Source organism: Oryctolagus cuniculus, chromosome 12 (assembly GCF_051225735.1).
Source record: "Oryctolagus cuniculus isolate XC-2025 breed Fujian yellow rabbit chromosome 12, ASM5122573v1, whole genome shotgun sequence".
NCBI classification, from domain to species: Eukaryota; Metazoa; Chordata; class Mammalia; order Lagomorpha; family Leporidae; genus Oryctolagus; species Oryctolagus cuniculus.
Genome location: NC_142878.1, coordinates 102,120,259 through 102,144,352, shown reverse-complemented (window position 1 = coordinate 102,144,352; position 24,094 = coordinate 102,120,259). Strand labels below are relative to the sequence as shown.

At 49.7% G+C, this 24,094-nt stretch overlaps 1 protein-coding gene across 3 annotated transcripts in view; it reads right to left on the bottom strand.

Moving 5' to 3' along the window:
* The window catches only part of SH3GL3 (SH3 domain containing GRB2 like 3, endophilin A3), a 160,534-nt gene that overhangs the window by 85,535 nt on the left and 50,905 nt on the right, over positions 1-24,094 (bottom strand). The window contains exon 1 of one of the 3 annotated variants that reach the window (XM_089309513.1): positions 11,117-11,200. The exons of the other annotated variants lie outside the window; for them this stretch is intronic. Within the exon in view, the coding sequence (XP_089165639.1) occupies positions 11,117-11,185 (69 nt within the window). The 5' untranslated portion in view covers positions 11,186-11,200. Of the gene's footprint in view, positions 1-11,116; positions 11,201-24,094 lie in introns of those variants that run through there. 3 annotated transcript variants of the gene reach the window in all.

Sequence of the window (24,094 nt, the reverse complement as noted above, 5' to 3'; positions counted from 1 at the left end):
GCGAGGACGCAAGCAGAAGATGGTCCTCTATGAACCAGGAAACGACATCCCAGACCCTGAACCTTCTGCTGCATTGACTTTGGCCTCCACTGCCTGCAGCACTAAGAGAACTCAGTGCTGTTCAAGCCACGCTGTCTGGGGAATTTCTGCTGTAGCAGCCCAAAAGGACCAAGACAATACACAAATGACTGTTAAAAAACATTGTTTACCCAGTGATTGTCATGGAAATGCAACTTAAACCACAAGGAGGTGACAGCAGGGTGGAAATTATTTTAACACAATGAGAACAGCGTAAGTGTTTCCAAGATTAATGGAGCAAGCACCGCACCTGGACACTGTTGAAGGGAGGACGCATTCGCCCAGCCGCACGAGCTGAACATAAAAACAGCCATACCAGGGCCAGATGTGTGGCGCACTGGCCTGCAGTGCCGGCATCCCATATGGGCACCGGTTCGAATCCCCGCTGCTCCTCTTCCAATCCAACTCTCTGCTATGGCCTGGGAAAGAAGTGGAAGACGGCCCAAGTTCTTGGGCCCCTGCACCCACATGGGAGACCCTGAAGAAGCTCCTGGCTCCTGGCTTCAGATTGGCTCAGCTCCGGCCATTGCAGCCATTTGGGAAATGAACCAGTGGATGGAAGACCTCTCACTCTGTCTCTACCTCTTTCTGTAACTCTGCCTTTCAAATAAATAAAATAAATCTTTAAAAAACAACAGCCATACCCCTCAGTAGATTCACTTTTGGGCATACAATCAGCAGAAGTCCTACATATGTGCACCAGAATTCATGCCCAATCAGCATTATCTGTAATAACCAAATACTGGAAATCACTCAAATGTTCACTAGTAATTAAATGAGTAAATATGTCACAGCTATTTCTATAATAAGAGATCTTCAGGGTATTCATGGCAAATGCATTTTATGAAAAAGGTGATTCATGGATTCAAAAATATTTGGACCAAAATAAATTTCTGTTTTCATTCCATTCTTCACAAACTTCTAAACGTAGCAGTAGGTATAGGAATTAAAAGGCAGGAACTGCTTCTAGAATGTGCAAGCAGGTGGATAAATTCCAGACACAATACTGAATGAAACTGGCTCATCCTGCATGATTCTAATTATATCAAGTGCCTTCTTATTGCATTCCCATGAAATTCAGAAACAGGAAAAGCCAATGGAAGATGAGAGAGGCCATAACACTGTGGTTGCCCTCTTGTTAGTGGGGAGCCTCTGGGGACTGGTATTGTCCCACATCGTGGACATTTACATGGATGGAACAGTAGTCATGCAGTAGTACATCAAGTTATACACCACTCAGGGCCTATACTTCCCTACTTCTGTGTTTTATTTCAATTTTAAAAATGTTTAACTCCCCCTTCCATGAACCCAGCATTCAACGTCTTTAGTGTTTACATACATTCTAGTTATCCTGACTTATTATCGAGAAGAAAGTTTAACAAGTGGTGCTGTCCCACTTCTTGCTCCACCACGCTCGTATCTGACAATCTACATTTCAGAATCCTTGTTCAGCAGAATCACAACTAAACTATCCAGAGTCTAAACATTTATCTTCAGAAGAACATAAATACAAGGGCTATTACATTACGACGGTGTCCCTTGTATCCTGAGTGCCATTTCAAGTTCAACCATTGTGAAAGCATGATTTAAAAAATTAACTTCACCATACAGAAGTAAACACGTAAAATGCATGGAGTAAATATTGCAAAAATGGAATCAAGACATTGGACCAAATGCACACATCTTCCTCTCTGATATACCAAGTACCTCTAAATAGACTTCTAAACATGGAGAGGGGACATATGACACATCCATAGCAAGGCTGGAAATCCAGAGAGGTTGCCCACATTAGATCACAAACAGTGAGAAATTCCTAGAAGACAGAGAGCAGATGGGATGAGAGAGCTGAGGAGAGAGCCAAGCAATGATAGAAAACTGCTCCCAAGATAAAGATAACACGGAGAAATTCAAAGTCTAAATTAAACATTTCCAAAAAGCCAGGACTTAGCCCTGGGAGTCATTGGAGGACTTAACAAAAGAACCATGTGGAAGGTGAGACGGATCCATGGTGCCCCTTCATCCCCACACCCCTGCCCTGTCTCCATACCCAAAGCCAATTCTGCAGTCGCAATGTCTTGGTTAGAATCTTTGCCCCACTGCCAAATTGAAAGGTAACTCTGGGTCAGCCGTGGACGCTCTCTGTGCCTACATCAAGTTATACACCACTCAGGGCCTATCAGCAAAATGCACATGCCAGTAGCACTTGCTCATATGGGTTTGTGCATGGAACGCGTCCTTATTGTGTCTGATGAAATAGCAGCCATTAATATTATCACTAAGCAACAGGCAGCTGTGGTGTCTGTCCATAGACAGTCCTGCGCCCACATGTGAGCATCTGAGAGAAGTTCTAGATCCTTCCAAACACCCCAACAGAAACAGAGGAAACACAGAGAGCAAAGCCCAATGTGGGTAAAACCCTTCTTTCCAGCCTTCCTGCCTGGTCCCCCATGGTCACCGACCCTGGTGTACAGCCCACCAATCACCACATCCACCCTCCACTCCAGCTCTTCCAGTTAGGAGGGAGGCCTGCTGGGCAGACAGACAAAGCCACTCCAGCAGACCCTCTCCCTCATTCATATACAGACTGACAGCCAGGAACCACCGAAATGTGAGGATAACCAGGAGCGTAGAAGAAGACAGCAAGGAGGAAACTTCAGAATACCTAGAAATTTAGAAATAAAGATAATCGAGGCGTAGAGGGAAGCATCTGAAAGTCTTCCTTGGGGCCGGCACAGTGGTGCAGTGGGTTAATGTCCTGACCTAAAGAGTTGACATCCCCTATGGGCACTGGTTCGAGTCCCGGCTGCTCCTCTTCTGATCCAGCTCTCTGCTGTGGCCTGGGAAAGCAGTAGAGGATGACCCAAGTCCTTGGGCCCCTGAACCCGCATGGGAGACCTGAAAGAAACTCCTGGCTCCTGACTTCGGATCAGCACAGCTCCGGCTGTTGCAGCCATCTGGGGAGTGAACCAGCGGATGGAAGACCTCTCTCTTTCTGTCTCTACCTCTCTCTGTAACTCTGACTTTCAAATAAGTAAAATAAATCTTTAAAAAATAAATAAAAGTCTTCTTAACACAAAGACATTTGGGACGATATTATCCACGTCAAACAAGAAAAGGTTTCTATGAAAAAGGGGCAATCAAGGAGAAGCTGAAATCAGAACAGGTAGTTGAGATGAGAGTCGGGGAAGTATCCCAGGGAAAGGACAAGAGGCGAGGAGTAGATGCAAGTTCGCCCCCAGCCCCTCTAGGCTGAGGGTGTCCAGGACCACCCACCTCCTTGATGCCCGTCCACTGTGTCAGGAAGAAGACCTGTGGCCTGGGCTTCCTGCAGCTTCCTTCTAAGTTGTGCATCCCCAAAGAAAGGGCTGCACGCGGAGTCAAGGTCGCCCGTGCGTGCAGGCCGGCCCCTCCAGGGTCACACCTGGAAGTTAAGGGCCCCCACTGAGGTCCTGGAGGGGAGCTCCTCTACTTACTATCTGCACACCGTGCTTTTTCTCAGAATAAGAAGTCGATGGCTCAGCCCAGGTGAACCTCCTCCAAGCTGAGTTCTCAGCACTGACGCCCATTTCCACCCAGTGGTGTGTTTCCTCTGGCCATCGGCGACTGGGGTTGACCAATGACGTCGCTGCCTTTCACACATCCAAGTGGTCACCCAAGCCGGTGAACACGAAGCTCTAGGCCTCTGTGGGTCTGACCTTCTGAAAAGTCGGATTCTATCTGGTATTTGGTGTCGCAGTCCTTCCACAGCGCACTGGGGTCTTCCAGAATTTTCTTTGCGGAAGTCCCCACGTGATGAAGGCAGAGTCTCAGGGAGTCTAGTTTATCACAAGGATTGATTTCTTTATGAGATCCTCAATTGTTTTCCAGCATGAAGGGGTGGACGTTTGGCCTAGCGGTTAAGATGCCAACGTCCCACGTTGGAGCACCTGCGCTTGGTTTCCAGTCCCAGCTTCCTGCCAAGTGCAAACTCTGAGGGGCAGCAGGTGACGGCTCTAGTGCTGGGGTCCCTGCCACCCTCTTGGGAGACCTCAACTGAGTTACCAGCTCCCGGTTTTGCTCTGACCTGGCCCTGGCTATTATAGGCATTTAGGAAGTGAGCCAACAGATGGAAGCTCTCTTCCTATCTCTGTCTCTCTGTGTGTCTCTAAATTGATTAATTTTTAATTATTTTATTTATTTATTTATTTATTTATTTTAAACAGGCAGAATTAGACAGTGAGAGAGAGAGAGACAGAGAGAAAGGTCTTCCTTCCTGGCCAGCGCCTCGGCTCACTAGGCTAATCCTCCGCCTTGCGGCGCCGGCACACCAGGTTCTAGTCCCGGTCGGGGCGCCGGATTCTGTCCCGGTTGCCCCTCTTCCAGGCCAGCTCTCTGCTGTGGCCAGGGAGTGCAGTGGAGGATGGCCCAAGTGCTTGGGCCCTGCACCCCATGGGAGACCAGGAGAAGCACCTGGCTCCTGCCATCAGATCAGTGCAGTGCGCCGGCCACAGCACGCTGGCCTCGGCGGCCATTGGAGGGTGAACCAACAGCAAAAGGAAGACCTTTCTCTCTGTCTCTCTCTCTCACTGTCCACTCTGCCTGTAAAAAAAAAAAGGTCTTCCTTCCGTTGGTTCACCCCCCAAATGAGCGTGCTGCGCTGATCTGAAGCCAGGAGCCAGGTGCTTCCTCCTAGTCTCCCATGCGTGTGCAGGGCCCAAGGACTTGGGCCATCCTCCACTGCACTCCCAGGCCACAGCAGAGAGCTGGCCTGGAAGAGGAGCAACCGGGACAGAACCAGCACCCCAACTGGGACTAGAACCCGGGGTGCCTGCGCCGCAGGTGGAGGATTAGCCAAGTGAGCCACGGCACCAGCCATAATTATTTTTTAATTACTGTTTTAAAAAGTAGCTGGAGAACAAGTCTGAGGGAAAGATATGTAGGTAACTATTTTTCCTACACATGTTGTGTTTAGGACTGGAGCTGATTTTTAATTTTTTAAAGATAATTTGCTTTCCTTATTTAAGCATTTTTAATTTCTTCTTTTTAGAAAGTGCAGTGTTTTTCCTCATTAATTTGTCTTGGTCTGCGTGGAGTTAGTATGAGCTTCAGAATCAGGTCAGTGGGCCTGTGAATGGTTAAAACTCTCTGGACAGATGCCAAAGTCCAGAGGCAGAGGGGGAGGGGGACAGAGGCATAGACAGGGTGCCTGCGGCACTGGGGAGCAACTCCCCCCTCCCTGCATCAAGGGCCATCAAAGGTCAGGAAACCACAGCGGCCCCCAGGGCTGAGGGCTGCCTCCTGAGAAAGGGAGACCATTCCCTCCCAGCCAATTCCCATTGGTGGCGATGATCACTGGGAGCAGGAAATTCTAATGATGGAACCAAAACCAAAACCACCACTTACGGCAAGGGAAAGGCTCAGACTGCAAACAGATGGGGCCTGAAATTCCCATGAAACTAAGGACTAAGCACACGCAGAGGTCCTTACCCTCTGCATGAGTTTTTTCCCACATCCATTTGCCCCAGAAGGTCCCCTACGCACACTCTTCTGTCCCTTCACCAAAATGAAGTAAGGCCCTGGCCCCTCCCAGGTCTCGGGGCATCACCCCAGGGAGCCACAGTCACCAAGCGTCTTCAACCTCTCCCATTCACTTGTCCGGCCCTGAAGACTTCTGCCTTCTGTTATTTTCCCCTGTATTTTTTTTTTTTTTAAGATTAACTCTTTGTTTAAAAGGCAGAGTTAGAGGGAGAGATCTTTCATCCAAGGCCAAGCAGAAGCCAGGAGCCAGGAGCTTCATCTGAGTCTCCCATGCGGGTACAAGGGACCCAAGCACTTGGGCCAACCTAAATGCATTAGCAGGGAGCTGTATGGGAAGTGGAGCAGCCAGGGCTCGAACCAGCACTCACATAGGATGCTGGGACGGCAAGCTTAACCCACCGTGCCGGACACTCTGCCTGCGCACTGCCTGCTGGCCAGCACTCCTCGTCCTCCCAGCCACAGCGAGCTGTGTGTCCCCAGATGATGGGGAGCTCTAAGGCAGAGCCAGGCGCGGTGAGGGCTGGCGGGCAGCTCCCGGTTTCCCGCTGTGAGGATGCCATAATTTCTCCCCCACCCTGCCTCGTGCGTGCGAGCCTGCAGCAGTCAATCCGAGCCCTTCGAGAACAGCAAAGTCCTTGGTACATCACCAAGTTCCGGTCCTCCCGCCTCTGGGCCACCATCTGGAGCCACCGTGGCTGGGAACTGTGTTCCTTGCAAGCCTCCTGCCTCCTAAGTGCTGCCCCCTACAGGCTGGGTGCGCTTCAGCGGCTCAGGGACTTCTGACTCCTGCACCCCCCAAGAAACCTCAGCCCTTGGCTCAGAGCCTTCGCTGGGGCTCACGGACCCCATCGGCCTCTTCCTCCCCGAAACGGCTTCTCCCCCCCGCGCCTCCTGTGGACCCAGAAGCCCCCAGTTACCTCCGTAGCTCTTCTCTCTCCAACCAGGGCCTTCCATCCCCCTAGCCCCAAATAACCCCCGTGGGTGATTTTGTCCAATACTGCATATTTATTAATTGCCTGTGTGTGTCACTGACTTGAAAACCCACAACTGCAGCCCAAATTCCTCTCTCCTAAATGTCATTTTTTTTCACTGCTGGAAATTTCCTCTTGCTACCCCCAAAGACTCTTCACACCCCAAGTACACAAGCTCATCATCATTCCGCCTCCTGCCTACATCCCCTTCTCTTCTCAGCAGCTGGGGTCACCACCCACACCACGGAGAAGCTGGAATCCACAAGCTGTCCTGGGGGCACAAAAATATTAAGGGACTCCCAGACAAGGCACATGCACGCACACACACACCTCCAACAACACACACACCACATACACTCACACACACCCCACTCATACAACACACACACATGCACACACCACACCACTCACACACACACACAGCACTCACACACACAACACACCACATACACACCTCACACCACACCACACACACCACACACACACACCACACACAATACACATACACCACACACACATAACACACATGCCACACATAATACACACACATATCACACCACACACATACCACCTACACCACATACCATACACACACCACTCACACCACACCACACCACACACAACACACCACACACAATGCACACATACACCACACACACATAACACACACGCCACACACAATACACACACATACCACACACACACCACACCCATACACCACACCACACACAATACACATACACCTCACACCACACGCCACACACACACCACTCACATCACACCACACACAACACACCACACACAATACACACATACACCACACACACATACCACACACGCCACACACAATACACACACATACCACACACACCACACCACACACATACCACCTACACCACATACCATACACACACACACACACCATACCACAGACATCACACACACACATACACACACCCCTCATACCACACACATACAGCATACCCACACCCATACTAGACACATCACACCACACATACACACACCACTCACACACACTACACACAAATACACCATGCACACACCATTCACACCACACACACACCACTCACACCACATACCACACGCCACACACACACCACTCACACCACAAATACACACCACATCACACACATACTACACACACACCACAAATACACATCACAGACATCACACACACACATACACCACACCCACACCCACATTGGACACACCACACCACACATACACACACCACTCACACACACTACACACACCACACCACACACTGCACACCACATACATACATCATGCACACACACCATACATGGGTACTTCAAAAAGTTAACTGGAAAAATCAAATTACAAGATGCTTCTTTTGATACCAAAAAACTCCACACATGATTTTTTCTTTTTATTTATTTATTTGTTTGTTCACTTGAAAGGCAGAGTCACAGAAACAGAAGAGAGACTAAGAGAAAAGTTTTCCATTCACAGGCTCACTCCCCAAATGGCCACAACAGCCAGAGCTGGGCCAGGCTGAGGCCAGGAGCCAGGAGCTTCTTCTGGGTCTCCCACGAGGGAGCAGGGGCCCAAGGACTTGGGCCATCTTCAGCTGCTTTCCCAGGAGCATTAGCAGGGAGCTGGATTGGAATTGGAGCAGCTGGGACTCGAACCAGCACCCATATGGGATGCCAGGGGCCATGGCTTTAACCTGCCGAGCCACAGTGCCAGCCCCAATTATTTCATAATACGCACTTTTCATGAACTTTCCGAAGACCTCATGTACACATGGATTTAAATTTTTTGCACTAAAATAAACTAATCTTTCAATTATATTTCCCATAAACGCTTTATGATGCCCTTGTGTGTGTGTGTGTGTGTGTGCAGGAATATAAAGTCTCCTATTCAAAAAACTCAGCAGAATAGAAAGTTATAACTGAAAGACATGAATGCATTTCATTTCTCTTTGAAAATGCCCCCTTCATGAAGAAACAGCAAAAAGAACAAAGACAACTTAGACTAAAAACAAAAAACAGCCACTAAATCAGCAACTCTTCCTTTTCTCCACACAGCACACACACACACCATACATACATACAGCATACACACATACACCACACCACACATACACACCACATGCCACACACACACATACCTCACACACACACACCACACACACACACCATACACACGCACACCATACATACATACAGCATACACACCATACACCACACCACACATACACACCACATGCCACACACACACATACCTCACACACACACACACCACACACACCATATACACACATACCCCACACACACCATACATACATACACCACACCACACACACACCACACGCCACACACATACCTCACATACACACCACACACATACACCATACACACACATACCCCACACACACCATATGCACATACACACCATACACACACACCACACACACACACCATACATGCATACAGCATACACACATACACCACACCACACATACACACCACATGCCACACACACACATACCTCACACACACACACCATACATACATACACCACACCACACACACACACCACATGCCACACACATACCCCACACACATACCTCACACACATACACCATACACACACATACCCTACACACACCATATGCACATACACCACACCATACACACATACCTCACACACACCACACTCATACCTCACACACACTCCCCATGCATATAGCACACACAACACATACCTCACACACCTATCACACACACACCACACAAACACCACACACACACATACCTCACATACACTCCCCAAATACACACCACACACAACACACAACTCACACAAACACATTACACACACACCTACACACATACCACACAAACACCACAGTGCACACAACATACACACAAATACTACACACATACCATACGTGCCCCACACATACCACACACCACACACACATAGCCCTCACACACACAACACACACACAACACACAACACATAGACATACCCCACAAAACACTACATACACACAACACACACACATACCCCATACCCACACACACACCCCACACACAACATACCCCACATACACAACACACATATCACACACACACACCCCACACACACACCCCACACACACACCACGCACCACACACAACCTCTCACACACCACATACACACAACACATAGACATACCCCACAAAACACCACATACACACAACACACACACATACCCCATACCCACACACACACCCCACACACAACATACCCCACATACACAACACACACATCACACAACACACACACACCCCACACACACACCCCACACACACATCATGCACCACACACAGACAACCTCTCACACACCACATACACACAACACACACAGCATACACACATACCCCATGCACACCCACACCCAAACACACACATATCACACACACACCACACACACATAACACACACACCTCCCACATGTCCCAAGTGTTATCCGTTCTCCCAGAGCCCTCAGGGGCACCTGCGTCCCTCCACCCCCAGGAGCGCACCCTCAGTCCCGCCCTGAACGACCACGGCTCCCACGGGCACCCCTCAAATCCTCCCTCCATGCTATTGCTGCGAGCTCGCCTAAAATCTGAATCACATCCTTCCCCAGGCGGATTGAGGGCCTCCCCACAGCCTTTAAAACACAGCCCACTCTCGCTCACCAGCGCCCCCCTTCCCCCTGCTCCTGTCCTCTCTCCAGCCTCCCTCACCTCCGCTGTCCCCATCAGCACCCACACGCCTCCACTCCTAAGCCACCCAGGATCACCCCGTTCTGTCCTGCCTTTGTCCGTGCTGTCCCCACTGCCTGGGAGGTTTTTCCACCCGGCTGACCCCCACAGGGCCTTCAAGTCTCAAGTGCCACTGGGATGTCCTGCCAGACCCCCTTGTGTCACCAAGAGTGAGGGCACAGGAACACGGGTGGAGGATCCGGCACAGTACCCCGTGCTCCGGAGGGGCCAGACCCCCTGCCGACCACCACAAGTTGGAAGCGCCACCATCTGAGTCCGATGTGCAGCGTGTGCCGGGGGGGGGGGGGGGTTGAGCAGGAAGAGACTCTGAAAAGACCCCCTGCCAGCCACCCAAACTTGAACTTCCTAGCTCTCAGAACAGTGAACCAAATTAACCTTTATTCTTTATAGATGACCCAGTCTGTGTCTTTTAGTTATAGCGACAGAAATAAGACTGAGACAGTGTGGTGCAGGGGTGACGGATTGGCTACTCTATACCGTCTTCCTCTGGGTTGGGAGAAACTAGCTGTAAGGTCTCTAAACGTGGGCTCCCCCGCCTGGGGCTCTCCAGAAAAGTTGTGTAGAAAGTTCCCAGCACACAACTGCTAGACAGCAAATAACAAAAAGCAGAAAACATGATCATCAATCAAGGAAAGCAACCTCAGGGAGAAAAAAATCACAAAAAATAGTGGCTTATGACTTCGTCTGGATCACTTTACAAATATTATAAAGGACCTAATTCCACAAAACTGAAAGAAAAGTGTCCACCTGTAAAGATAGCTGAGGGGCCGGCGCTGTGGTGCAGTGGGTTAACGCCCTGGCCTGAAGCGCTGGCATCCCATATGGGCGTTGGTTCGAGTCCCGGCTGCTCCTCTTCCAATCCAGCCCTCTGCTATGGCCTAGGATAGCAATAGAAGATGGCCCACGTCCTTGGGCCCCTGCACCCGCGTGGGAGACCCGGTAGAAGTTCCTGGCTCCTGGCTTCGGATCGCTGCAGCTCCAGCCGTTGTGGCCATCTCGGGAGTGAACCATCAGATGGAAGACTTCTCTTTCTCTCTGCCTCTCCTTCTCTCTGTGTAACTCTGACTTTCAAATAAATAAATAAATCTTAAAAAAAAAAAAAAAGAAATAGCTGAACAGGAACTTGTAGGTGGAAGGTATGGACCCATTTGATTTTTATTTGCAAACAAGAAGAGGCATTCTTCATGACAAATGATAAGGACTAGACAGCTCAGAATTGTTTTCAAGATTTATTTATTTATTGGGAAGGCGGGGGAGGGGTGCAGAGAAAGAGAGAGAGCATGTGGTTCGGTCCACTGGTTCATTCCTCTAATGGTTGTAATAGCCAGGACTGGGCCAGGCTGAAGGCAGGAGCCAGGAACTCTATCCTGATCTCCCACTTGGGTGCGGGTGCCCAAGGGCTTGGGCCATCTTCAGCTGCCTTTCCTGGTGCATAAGTATCAGAGCTGGATTGGAGGCAGAGCAGCTAGGACTCGAACCAGCACTCATATGGGATTCCAGCCCAGTATTCAAAGCAAGCCCCAAGTTGAGGTTTTTCCTTTCTTTCTTTCTTTCTTGCTTTTTTTTTTTTTTTTTTTTTTTTGAGAATACTCAAGGAATGAGCAACTTCTGTGTACTAAAGCTTTCAAGAGGAAATGCTGATTTAGGCTACACCTCACAGATTGAAACCTTGAGAGAGCACAAGGCTCCCCTGACTGCCTAACTGTATACACTGCCCACTTCCCCTCCAAGGCCCCTGTGTACATTAGCCACTGCCTCCTGCTCCCAAGCTAACTCTGCTCACTTCCCAACACGCAAGAAAAGCCAGACTTCCAGGAAACCTCCCTACAAGTGGAGAAGAATCCATCCCCACAGCAGTTCCTGCTTTCTCTGCCGCCTCTGGGCTTTGGCTGTGTTTAAGGTTGCCAAGCACCCCACCGGCGCCTGCCGGCTCATTGTACGGGAAGGCTTTGACTCTGCGGGGGTGGTTGCTGCCCTTGTCACCGCCTTGGTCCCAGGCAGGAGAATGCGCCCTGATGCCTTCCACATTTATTTGTGGAGACGCGGGGCTACTGAGAAATGAGAATGACAAGCAGAAGAAGGGGCAGGCGACGAGTGTTTGCGGGCGTGCGTTACGTCCAGGTTGGATCTGCAGCTCCGTAGAAGCTTCCCAACCGTGGTCACAGGGAGCCAGAACCAGCTGACATGAACCAAGTCACAACTCAGAGGGAAGGGCTGGCATGCCGCACCGTCGCCTGCGCTGGCTCCCGCCTCCTCCTGGGCATGACAGATCCAGCGAGGAAAAAGTGGTCCTACAGGGTTCCTGGGAGACGCGGCTCAGCAACGCCCCCGCCTCTTCTCCAAAGAGCCCCGGGCTTCAATCCTGGTCTAGTGGATCGACGGGAATTGTGCACTACGACACGTGCAGCGATGTTGCGACTATTTTAAAATGCGCTTTATATGCGTGGAGTGGATCAACCTTTTTCACCTGATTGGTTATGTTCCTGCTACACACTAAGTACGGGTCTTGAACTTTTCATCCGTTGAACTCTTTCTTTAGGAGAGCCATTCAGCCTCTGATTATAATGTAAATTTAAAATGTTAATGTCAAAAATAAATAATATGTTAAAATAAAAGATCAAAAGAAAAATACAGCCCTGTGCTCCACTCCCAGGCAACCACCCCCCACCACCCCCCCATTGTACCCTGCCAGTCTCCGAGGGCCAGGGTCTTCCCAGGACCCACTGGTTGGCAGGTGTCACTTCAGCTTCTAGGCTGAAAGACTCAAATCAAGACAGATACCGTTGGGAGGGAGGCAAACAGACATTAACAATAAAATGTGCTGTTGGGCTATTTTGAGCGGCTGATTGGTGACAAGGAAAGATAGAAATATCCGTGACCTTCTTTTCCTTCCCATGAAAACCTTCCCGACCTCGCTCCGACACTTGACAAATGACATCCTCCACAGGACGTGTCCTTGGAAAATACGCACAAGCCTGCTTTTCATGATTTCATGTTTCAAACTGGCTTTCGAGGCTTGCCCACTCAAAGACATCATCAGAGCATCCTTTGTTAAAATCAGAGTGTGCTGACGGCAGAAATCACCCTTATGTCTATTCAAGGGGAGGAGGGGGGTGTCTCAGCTTCTCTTAAAATGCTGAACGCCACTATAATTTCACAAAAAATGTAATTAGGCATTTAAAAGAAAAAAAAGAGAGAGAGAGAGTTTTCCAATTGTATCTGGTCCAGCCCACACAGGTTTTCTCTTCAAGTCATGTAGGGGATTTTATTGGGAAGTTAAATCAGACAAGTACCCTTCTGGGATTTTTTTAAAAGATTTACTTTTATTTATTTGAAAGACAGAGTTATAGAGAGAGGTAAATGGCTGCAACGGCTAGAGCTGTGCTGATCCAAAGCCACGAGCTTCTTCCAGGTCTCTCATGTGGGTGCAGGGGCCCAAGGGCTTGGGCCATCCTCTACTGCTTTCCCAGGCCACAGCAGAGAGCTGGATCAGAAGAGGCGCAGCCGAGACTCGAACCAGCGTACATATGGGATGCCAGTGCTGCAGGCCGGGGCTTTAACCTGCTGTGCCACAGCACCAGCCCCATCTGGGGTTTCCAAGCACATTTCAGAGCCTTATGTATTCAGGGGTCCTCAATAATTTCATGGAAAGTGCAAATTATGAAAAAAAAACTGTGCACGCATTTCAAATATTTTGGTTCCAAAAAACTCGTCTTTGAATTCTATTTCTCCCATGAATTTTTTGATCTATTCTTGAGTTTTGTCTTTTCTTCCCCAAACTACAATTCTGGACTCAAAAAAAAAAAAAAATCTAATAACGTTGCTTTTGAGAGTGCAGCTACAATGATAGAGCAAAAAAAAAAAGTCCTGGTCAGTGGTTCAAACTCAATCCCAGGGCCAAGTTAAGGCAGTCACAACACCGTGACCTTGGAAGCATGGAACCAAGCCTGAGAAACACCCAGCAAACGTACGCAAATCAAAGGCGGCCTCTTCCTCGACAGGCCCAGAGAGCAGGGAGGTGAGGGGATGCATGCTGCCCCCATGACCACTTCTGCCGTCAAATGTTCTACATGAGCTATGCCCTCACCCATCCCCCTTTCTGGAAGGTGGAGGCCGGGGGAGATGGTCCGTGAAAGCAGATACTTGGGAGTCTGGGCTTTAAGCTTCCATCATGGTTCTGCAGCAGTGAAAATAAATGAAGACCCAGGATGTAGGTTTCCAGCCAATAACCTACTCAAAAGAAGGGCCCACCTCCCACCCCATTAGAATGGTCTTTCTCACTTCTACTGGCTCCTCTCACCTCAAAAAGTTGGTGTCAGGGCCGGCCTCATGGCACAGCTGCCACCTGTGACACCCATAGAGGTGCCATAGAGGAGCCATAGCATCCCATAGAGGAGCAGCCGGGACTCAAAACTTCCAATCCAGCTCCCTGCTAATGCACCTGGGAAAGCAGTGGAAGACGGCACAGGAGTTCTGGGCTCCTGGCTTCTGCCTGGCCCAGCCCTGGTTGTTGTAGTCATTTGGGGAGTAAGCCAGTGGATGGAAGACCTCTTTCTCTCTCTGTAGCTCTGCCTTTCAAATAAATAAATAAATCCATTTTCCAAAACAAGAAATTCCTCTCATGTTTAATGCTTAGCATGGTTTCTGTAATCAAACTGGATCCTGATTTTTTTTTTTTTTTTTTGAGAGGCACAGAGTCAGAGAGAGAAAACAGACATAGAGAGACAGACAGGCAGATAGACAGACAGAGCTCCCACCTGCTGGTTGGCCCCCCTGAAATGCTTGAATGACTGGAATTGGGTCCGACACAAACTGGGAGCCAGGAACTCAACCCAGGTCCCCCATGTGGCTGGCAGGAAGCCAACTACTCCACTCTAGGGTTTATTTTCTTTTGTTAAAGAGCTCATGCTCTCACGCTTCTCTCTCAAATAAATAAATCATTGTTTTAGGTTTTTCCTCACAAAATATCACTTTCCACAACAAGAAAGCTCCATGTTTGGCTACCCATAATTCTGATAAGAGGAGTCAATTTCAGCAAACTCAGGTAGAGGCCAGTTAGACGTGAAGGGGCCGCTAGGTCCACCACCCATCCCACTTTTTTTTTTTCTTTTTTTGGACAGGCAGAGTGGACAGTGAGAGAGAGACAGAGAGAAAGGTCTTCCATTTCCATTGGTTCACCCTCCAATGGCCGCTGCGGCCAGCGCGCTGCAGCCGGCGCACCACGCTGATCTGAAGCCAGGAGCCAGGAGCCAGGTGCTTCTCCTGGTCTCCCTTGAGGGTGCAGGGCCCAAGGACTTGGGCCACAGCAGAGAGCTGGACTGGAAGAGGAGCAACCAGGACAGAATCCGGCGCCCCGACCGGGACTAGAACCCGGTGTGCCGGCACCGCAGGCGGAGGATTAGCCTAGTGAGCCGCAGTGCAGGCCTCCCATCCCACTAAGCACTCAAGTTCTAAATTCAACTGCCTACTGAATAGTTACTTAGTAGGTTAAGAGACGCAAAGACCTATTTTTGACTTGGGTTTTGTATTGTATGTACGTAACATGTACAGCTTGATGCTGAGTAAACATATATGATGGTATTTCAGAAAGTCCATGGAAAATGGAATGAAAAGATGTTTACTTTGGTGTAAAAAGTGGGTTTAAATCTTTCCAAGTTGTAAACATTTCCATGAACTTTCGGAAGACCTTTATACAGTAAGATACATGCCTGTGTTAAATGTCTGCTGCTCCTCTCTGTGGACACACACATTTTAAGAGACAATGAAGGGGAGACGGTGCTGTGGCGTAGTAGGCTAAGTCTCTGCCTGCCGCACCGGCATCCCATATGGGTACCAGTTTGTGTCCTGGCTGCTCCTCTTCCCATCCAGCTCTCTGCTATGACCTGAGAAAGCAGAAGAAAATGGCCCAAGTGCTTGAGCCCCTGCAGCATCATGGGAGACCAGGAGGAAGCTTCTGGCTCCTGGCTTCGGATGACCCAGCACCGGCTGTTGCAGCCATTTGGGAAGTGAACCAGAGGATGAAAGACCCCTCTCTCTCTCTCTCTCTCTCTCTGCCTCTCCTTCTCTCTCTGTGTAACTCTGATTTCCCCCAATCTAACTCACCTGTCTCTTGGGAAACAGCATTCCCCCACTTTTCCCAAACATGATGCTGGGATGAGTTCATAATGGCATGGAAAATGGTGCACTTTGCCCCCACTATGCACAAACTAGTACCAGCTGGGCTACACATAAACTAGGTGGGGAACAATTCTCCCTGGTCTCTCCTGCTCCTGCCAGTCTTGCAAGCTGAGGCTGGGCCTTCTGTGTCCTACACCCTCTACTCCAGGATGTCTGGATGGCAAATAGCCTTAAAGCTCCATGACTCTCCTTAAGCAAGAGGGCAGCTTTGTGTACTGCCCAGTCTCCCTGTTGGCCAAAGATCTGGCAAATTCCAGGCCACAGGCAAAGGTTCAAGGAGCCTGGGTTGGGCTTTCTCACTTGTCAGACAATTTAGTCCTGCAGGAGCAGCCACCTGGCCCTCTGCACCTGTGGCCTGTGAGAATTGGGGGATTACAGTGAAATGAAGAACTTCCACCAATCAAGAGATATCGCCAACAGAGAGGGAGAATAGGTTGGCAGTAATAAATAATATAACATCGACACACAGACTGACGAGGGCCTATATCCAGAACACAAATGCCTGCAAAAGGAAATCCATGTGACCAGTCCACACATGAAAAGGTTCTCAACCTCATTTGTCATCAGGTAAATACCAAGTCAGAGAAAAACTACCCTGCAAACCCATTCTGGAAAGCAGTGGGGGCGCCGCCCAGCAAGGCACACCGTGGGACATAACAATTCCAGGCCTGCGTGTCACCCAGGAGAGCTGAGTGCGGATGAGAACGCTCAGAGTGGCGGGATTTCAACCCTGGAAGTCCTCCAACAGGAGACTGCATCGCTAAATCTCTGGGCAGTCTTTACCACAAGAAAAGCTGTGTGGGCCACAGCCACGCAGAGAGAGATGCGACAGGATCCCATTCTGATAAAGTTCATGGACAAGGAAAGAGTAACTCAGGGCTGCCTCCGGAGGCAGTGAAGCCATAAACAGAAGCCATCAGTGGCTGACACAAAAGGTCAGAGAGAAGGTGGCAGTGAATTTCGGGGAGGGGGACAGAGAGTAGGATGCAGCTCTTAGGGGCTTCTTGGGCCTTCAGTGCTGTCAACCTCTGTTTCTTGAACTCAAGAGAGCTGCATTAGCTTTCACTTTCCAGTCATCCCATAGTTCTACACTGATGTCTTGTGTGCCCTTAAAAATGAGCACAGGAAGAAACAATCAAAGCCAATATACCCAGGACATGAGATTGAACCTTGCCAGGGGCCCACAGCCCCACCACGGGCCCCTCCTTGGCACCACCTGCTCCCTCCCCTCATTGCCCACCCCTGTCCTGACTCGGATCCCCTAGGTATGCATCATCAAATACGCTGCTTCTCCCTGCCCTGATTGTGTGTTTTTTAAATTTTTTGTTTAAAATGTATGTATTTGAGAGGCAGGGAGAGAGACAGAGAGAGAGAGAGAGAGAGAGAGAGAGAGAGGTCTCATCTGCTGGTTCACTCTCCAAATGCCTGGGAGTCGGGAACTCGACCCTGGTCTCCCACGTGGGTGGCAGGGACCCAACCTCTTGACCATCACCTGCCGACTCCCAGGGTGTGCTTCAGCAGGAGGCTGGAATCAGAAGCAGAGGGGAACTCGAGCCCAGGTGTTCTAACACAGGATGCAGGTGTCCCGTGTCCCAACTGGTATCCTAACGGCCGAGCCAAACGTCCATGCTTGATTTTGGTTTTTGCCTACATAAAACCAATATTTGCATTAGAATCAGAAAACCGTTCCTGGTTTTAAATCAACCCCTCCTTTGATGCATATGCCTCCTTCAATGTCACAATATTTTGAATCAAAAGTAGCTGAAACAAAGATAATGTGTGTGAAGTCACTCTGAGAACATCAGTTTAGATGGAGCCAAACAGCATCATCCATGACATTAACTCAATAGTGTTAATCTGAATTTTATTGAGGCTGCAGTTTTGCTTGTATTTAATTCGCAATGAGCTTGGGGTTTACGGCTGTCTTGAAGCTGGGAACCATAAGGTAACAGCACGTTTTATGCTTACACACAGTCAAGTAACAATAGAAGTTTAAGTCAACCCAGGGTCCCCTATAATCAGAGGGGCGTGGACCTGACTCGGGCCTGAGAAACCTCGCCTGGGATTCAGCTCTCATGCCCCCCGTTTGGTCTGGGACAAAAACCACACCTGCTACCTAAAGCCAGGCACTGTTAAACTCAACCCGGCAGGCACGTGTGACATTCCTGTGAAGGGCTGTGTAGCACTGGACCTGGGGAGTTTATTCCCATTCTGCTTGTCAAGCAGGTGATCAAAGCCCAGGACCAACAGGAAGCCCAGGCAAGTAAGCAAAATATGAAAGCAGATCTAGGGGTCAGGGGACAACTCTGAAATGCTGATGGCAACGCTGGGAGCTGCAGCCCACCCTCACTCCCGCCTGCCGAGACCCCAGGAGGAAAAACCCAGCCTTCCCCCAGGTTTGTTTCCTCGGGCTTCTGTTAAAAAAAATCACCAAAAACTCAACCAGCTTCAAAAAACACAGATTTCAGCCCCAGCAGTCCACCCACAGGAAGCCACATCAAGAAATCACCATAGGGGTCAGCACTGGGCATAGTGGGTAAAGCCACTGCCTGAGGTCCCAGCATCCCATGTGGGCACCGGTTCGAGTCCCGGCTGCTCCACTTCTGATCCAGCTCTCTGCTGTGGCCTGGGAAAGCAGTAGAAGATGGCCCAAGTCCTTGGGCCCCTGCACCTGCGTGGGAGACTGGAAGAAGCTCCTGGCTCCTGGCTTCGGATTGGCTCAGCGCCGGTCATTGCTGCCAATTGGGGAGTAAACCAGCAGATGGAAGACCTCTCTCTGTCTCTCTCTGCCTCTCCTTCTCTCTCTGTGTAACTCTGACTTTCAAATAAATCTTTAAAATAAAAAAAGAAATTACTGTGCAGTCTCCCACAACACAACAAACAGAGCTTCAGAAGATCACAGCGAAGACGCAACAGGTCCTGTTTTTATCAGTTCAGAAATGGGAAAAAGGAGCCACACACAAAGAACAAGGTCCACATCGGGGACGAGGGCAGAGCCCTGGGCAGGAGGAGGGTGTGGTGGACAAGGAAGCAGAGTGAGCAGTAGCCGGACAGCGGAGGAGGCGCGGGATGACGCCCCAGGAAGAAGGGAAGACCTGCCCCGGAGTATGTAGACACGCAGCGAGTCTGGGATGGAAGCAAATGCATCCGACGTGGTTCCGCAGTGGAGGGTTTGAGTGAGCTGGGCTTGAAACGCGAGGTTAGGACCATGAAAGCTCTGGATACCGTGGTCTCTGTTCTGTAGCCACGGGTGGTCTTTCAGAAAACAAACGTCCCTTTCATTGCCAAGAAATTACCATCCTACAAGCTTAACCTTGACTCAGTTCTCTGTGCTTCTAAGACCCTGGACGGACTTACTTATTGGGAAGGCAGAGTTTCAGAGAGGCAGAGGCAGAGGCAGAGGCAGAGAGAGAGAGAGACAGAGACAGAGACAGAGACAGAGAGATGTTGGTTCACCACTCTCCCAAATGGCTACAATGGCCAGAGATGGGCCAGGCTGAAGTCAGGAGCTAGGAACTCCACCTGGGTCTCCCACGTGGGTGCAGGGGCCCAAGCACTTGGGCCATCTTCCATGGCTTTCCTAGGCACATAAGCAGGGAGCTGGATCCGGAGTGGAGAAGCCAGGATTCAAACCGGCACCCATATGGGATGCTGGCACGGTAGGCGGAGGCTTTACCCTCCATGCCACAGCACCCGCCCCTCCATGCTGAGATTAACACAGTGGGAGGCAGGCTGGAGGAGGCGTTGCAAACGCACCCAGCGGAGGAACACAGATCCACCGTAGGAAAAGGCCTTGAGACCTGTCAGAAAAGGAGCATCTGCATTTGTCACCAAGACCCAGGCTATGCATATATGTTCCAAAGGGATTCTTTGCAAATTGCTCTGAAATTTGGAAGGGGAAAAAAAAAGATATAACCTTTCTAAAATGCAAGAATAAAAACAAATGCTGCTGGTGGCTTATTCATCTAGTTAATGAGTACCTCTGAGTGTTCTACGCAGAATAACACCTCACCTGGAAGACTCTGCTGGGGTGCGAGAGGGAGGGAGGGGCTGGCCAGGCAAAGGTGGTAAAGTAGTGTGCTGAGGGAGCCGAGGAAGAGGGAGGAGAGACGAGAGGAACCTTCCAGAGCTCACCTGCAGGGAACCCAACCAGGAGCAGCTCCCAACAGAGCCAGAAACAGGGGGCAGGTGTCTGGAGCAGTGGTTAAGAGCTCGCTTAGGTTGCCCGCAACCTGTGTCAGAGTGCCTGCCTCTGCTTCTGATTCCAGCTTCCTGCCTGGGCGGCAGCAGGTGGTGGCTCAAGCACTTGGGACCCTGCCACCCAAGTGGGAGACCAAGATGGAGCTCTGGGCTCCTGGGTTTGTCCTGGCCCAGCCGTGGCTGCCTGTGGGTATTTGGAGGAATGAACCAGTGGATGGAAGATCTATCTCTTGTCTTTCAAATTAAAAAAAAATTAAATAAAAACTTTTTAAAGAAGAAAGAATACCGGAAGCAGGTTTTCAGACTGTGGCTGCCATCCACAAGCAAATCCTCCAAACACAGGTGGGAGCTCAGGAGACTCCCCGGACTAGAATGGAATCATAGGAAACGAATGCACAGGTGTGAAATACGTAGAGTTTTGTTTTTTGTTTTTTTTTTTTTAATTAATTTCAACCTTGTCTTGGTCTGCCTTCCACTGCTGTAACTCCACACTGCAGACTGCAACACATATAAAGAAAGGTTTCTTTCACTCATGGTTCTCTAAGTCCAAGTGCTCTCTCGGCATTGGCTTCTGCTGGGTCACTGCCGGTCATGGCAGAGGGCGTCCCAGGGCGAGACGGGGCCAGCGTGGGCCTTTCTCCTTCTGGGATGCCGCCAGTGCCAGCACGGGGGTCTCACCATCGTGACCTCATGTAATCCCAGCGCCCTGCCAAACGCCCCTCCTCCAGCTAAGTTTCCACTCTCACAATGGAGACTGAATTTCAATGTGACTCCTGGCCGGGTGCAAACGCCAGCAGCAGTCTCACAGGGTTAAGTGGCTGCTGCTGATGGGTTTGGGTGACAGAAATGCAATCTCACCCACCTTCCCACCCAGATCTTTGCAATAAAAGAGACTGGAGAGTGAAAAACAAAACAAAACAAAGTCACCTATTGGGTAGAAGCAAGGATGGGCTGAATCCCTTCTTCCATTAAGTCCCAAATTTTCAATTCTGAGAATGTTTCAATGACATAGCATTTATTTCCAAGTTTCCATAAGTGTGTTCATTGCTCAACTTTTTTTTTAAAGATGTATTTAATTATTTCGAAAGTCAGAGTTACAGAAGGAGAGAGAGAGAGAGAGAGAGAGAGAGAGAGAGATTCCATCTGCTGGTTCACTCCCTTAGATGGCCACAACAGCCAGGGCTGGGCCAGGACAAAGCCAGGAGCCGGGAACTCCATCCAGGTCTCTCACATGGGTGCAGGGGCCCAAGGCCTTGGACCATCTTCTACTGCTTTCCCAGGCCATAGCAGAGAGCTGGAGCAGAAGTGGAGCAGCCGGGTCTCGAACTGGCGCTCATATGGGATGCCAGTGCTTCAGGCCAGGGTGTTAACCCACTGCGCCACAGCACAGGCCCCATCTACTGTCATTTTTAAAAGAGACTTTTTAACACTAAAATCACAGGGAGAACACAACATCTGGAACCAAATAAACTCCAGTTTGAAAGAAATTCACTCTCATGTCTTACCCATCCCATCCTCTCCCTCCTCATTTCGCTAAGAACTCCAGAATTCTGTGAAGAAGGTCAGAGCCGGCACAGGGAACCGCAGCATCGGTGTGGTGATGCCGGGCGCTGTGCCAGCCCTGTGTATGCTGGTGGCCTGGCAGGAGCCACACAGGTACCCTCTGCACGGACCAGGCTCAGAGCACAGCCGCGAGGGGCGCCAGGGCCCACAGCAGCCCCCCACTCCACCTGCTCTTGGGATTCACCGGCCCTCTCTCTTGGGAAAGCCTGGATGCGGTACCCAATTTGGTGGTGGGTGTGTTTCAAGGATTCCTTTGCAGAGGCTGGGGGAACTTCCAAAAACCAGGACGGGAAACCAAGATGGCTTCCCTCTCTCACTCGGGCTGTCGGGAAGCTCCGGATCGAATATGCAGATCGACCCTAGCAATTCCAGGAGCTTTTTCCATACTGAGAAATAAATACCCTCTCCGCCAGCGCCACGGCTCAATAGGCTAATCCTCCACCTAGCAGCACCAGCACACCGGGTTCTAGTCCCGGTCGGGGCGCCGGATTCTGTCCCGGTTGCCCCTCTTCCAGGCCAGCTCTCTGCTGTGGCCTGGGAAGGCAGTGGAGGATGGCCCAGGTGCTTGGGCCCTGCACCCCATGGGAGACCAGGATAAGTACCTGGCTCCTGCCTTCGGATCGGTGCGCTGGCTGCAGTGCGCCAGCCGTGGCAGCCATTGGAGGGTGAACCAACGGCAAAGGAAGACCTTTCTCTCTGTCTCTCTCTCTCACTATCCACTCTGCCTGTCCAAAAAATAAATAAATAAATAAATAGAAATAGATACCCTCTCTACAGACTTCTGCAAGAATTGACTGCTCACGGTGCTTATTGGCAGTGTATTTTTTTTTCTTTTTTTAGTTCCTAGTAGATATTTGAACTTCTATGTGGAACAAGAGGCCATACACAAATCGAAAACTTTTTTTAAGCTAAACTTAGAAATATTTGCTAAAACAATGAATCAACAGCGGATGGCTGTGGCAAACCCAGTATTCTTTACACAATAACCAAACCTCAAGGCAAAAATCATCTATGCCGTCAGATGAGGCGTTAGGTCCCAAACGTGGACAAGCAAAGCGACTTTTCTACCCCCCTGAACGCTGTAACCTAGTGGCCCACCAGCTTAATTTAAAATTCACACAGCTTCCAAACAATCAGAGGCCCTTTTCTCTTCCATGAACAAAGACGTTTTATTCATGTGTGAATAACGCAAAGCGTCTCTTTATTCCATCGACATGAAGCAATTCTGCATTGCTCTACAAAATGAGGTATTCTGCACCAGGCAGAGTGATACTACAGAATTTCTGTGCGTTCTGGGTGAAGCTGACTGATGATGGCACATGCATCAAATAACAAAAAGCACTCTGTACCACCAAAAAAAAAAAAAAAGAAAAGAAAAAGAAAAAGAAAAAAACAATCCTGAAGCCTTCTAGGATGGTCTCTTCTGTTGGGGCCACAGCACAAGGCGGTGAAAGGCAGACAGACATTAGCATATTCCCTAGGAGCTGAGCGCCGGGCAGGTCCTGGGATGCTGATGTGCTTGGACCCAGAGTCAACGTAGCAAGCTCAAGAGCTGGGAAACGGGCCGAATTTATTGGAGCGGAGTTTGGGATGAATTTTTCCAAGGATGTAATCTAAACTAGGCTTCTTGAAACTGGGCGCTGTGTATTTCTGGATAATCAGGGGGGTGTGATAAAAAAAAAAAAAAAAGATAGTCTATTCTTTTAAAGGATTTCCACCCCCTTCCCTTCGCCAAAAGGTCAGTTCGCCCTCTTGAAAATGTAAATATCATTCTTCAATTGAACA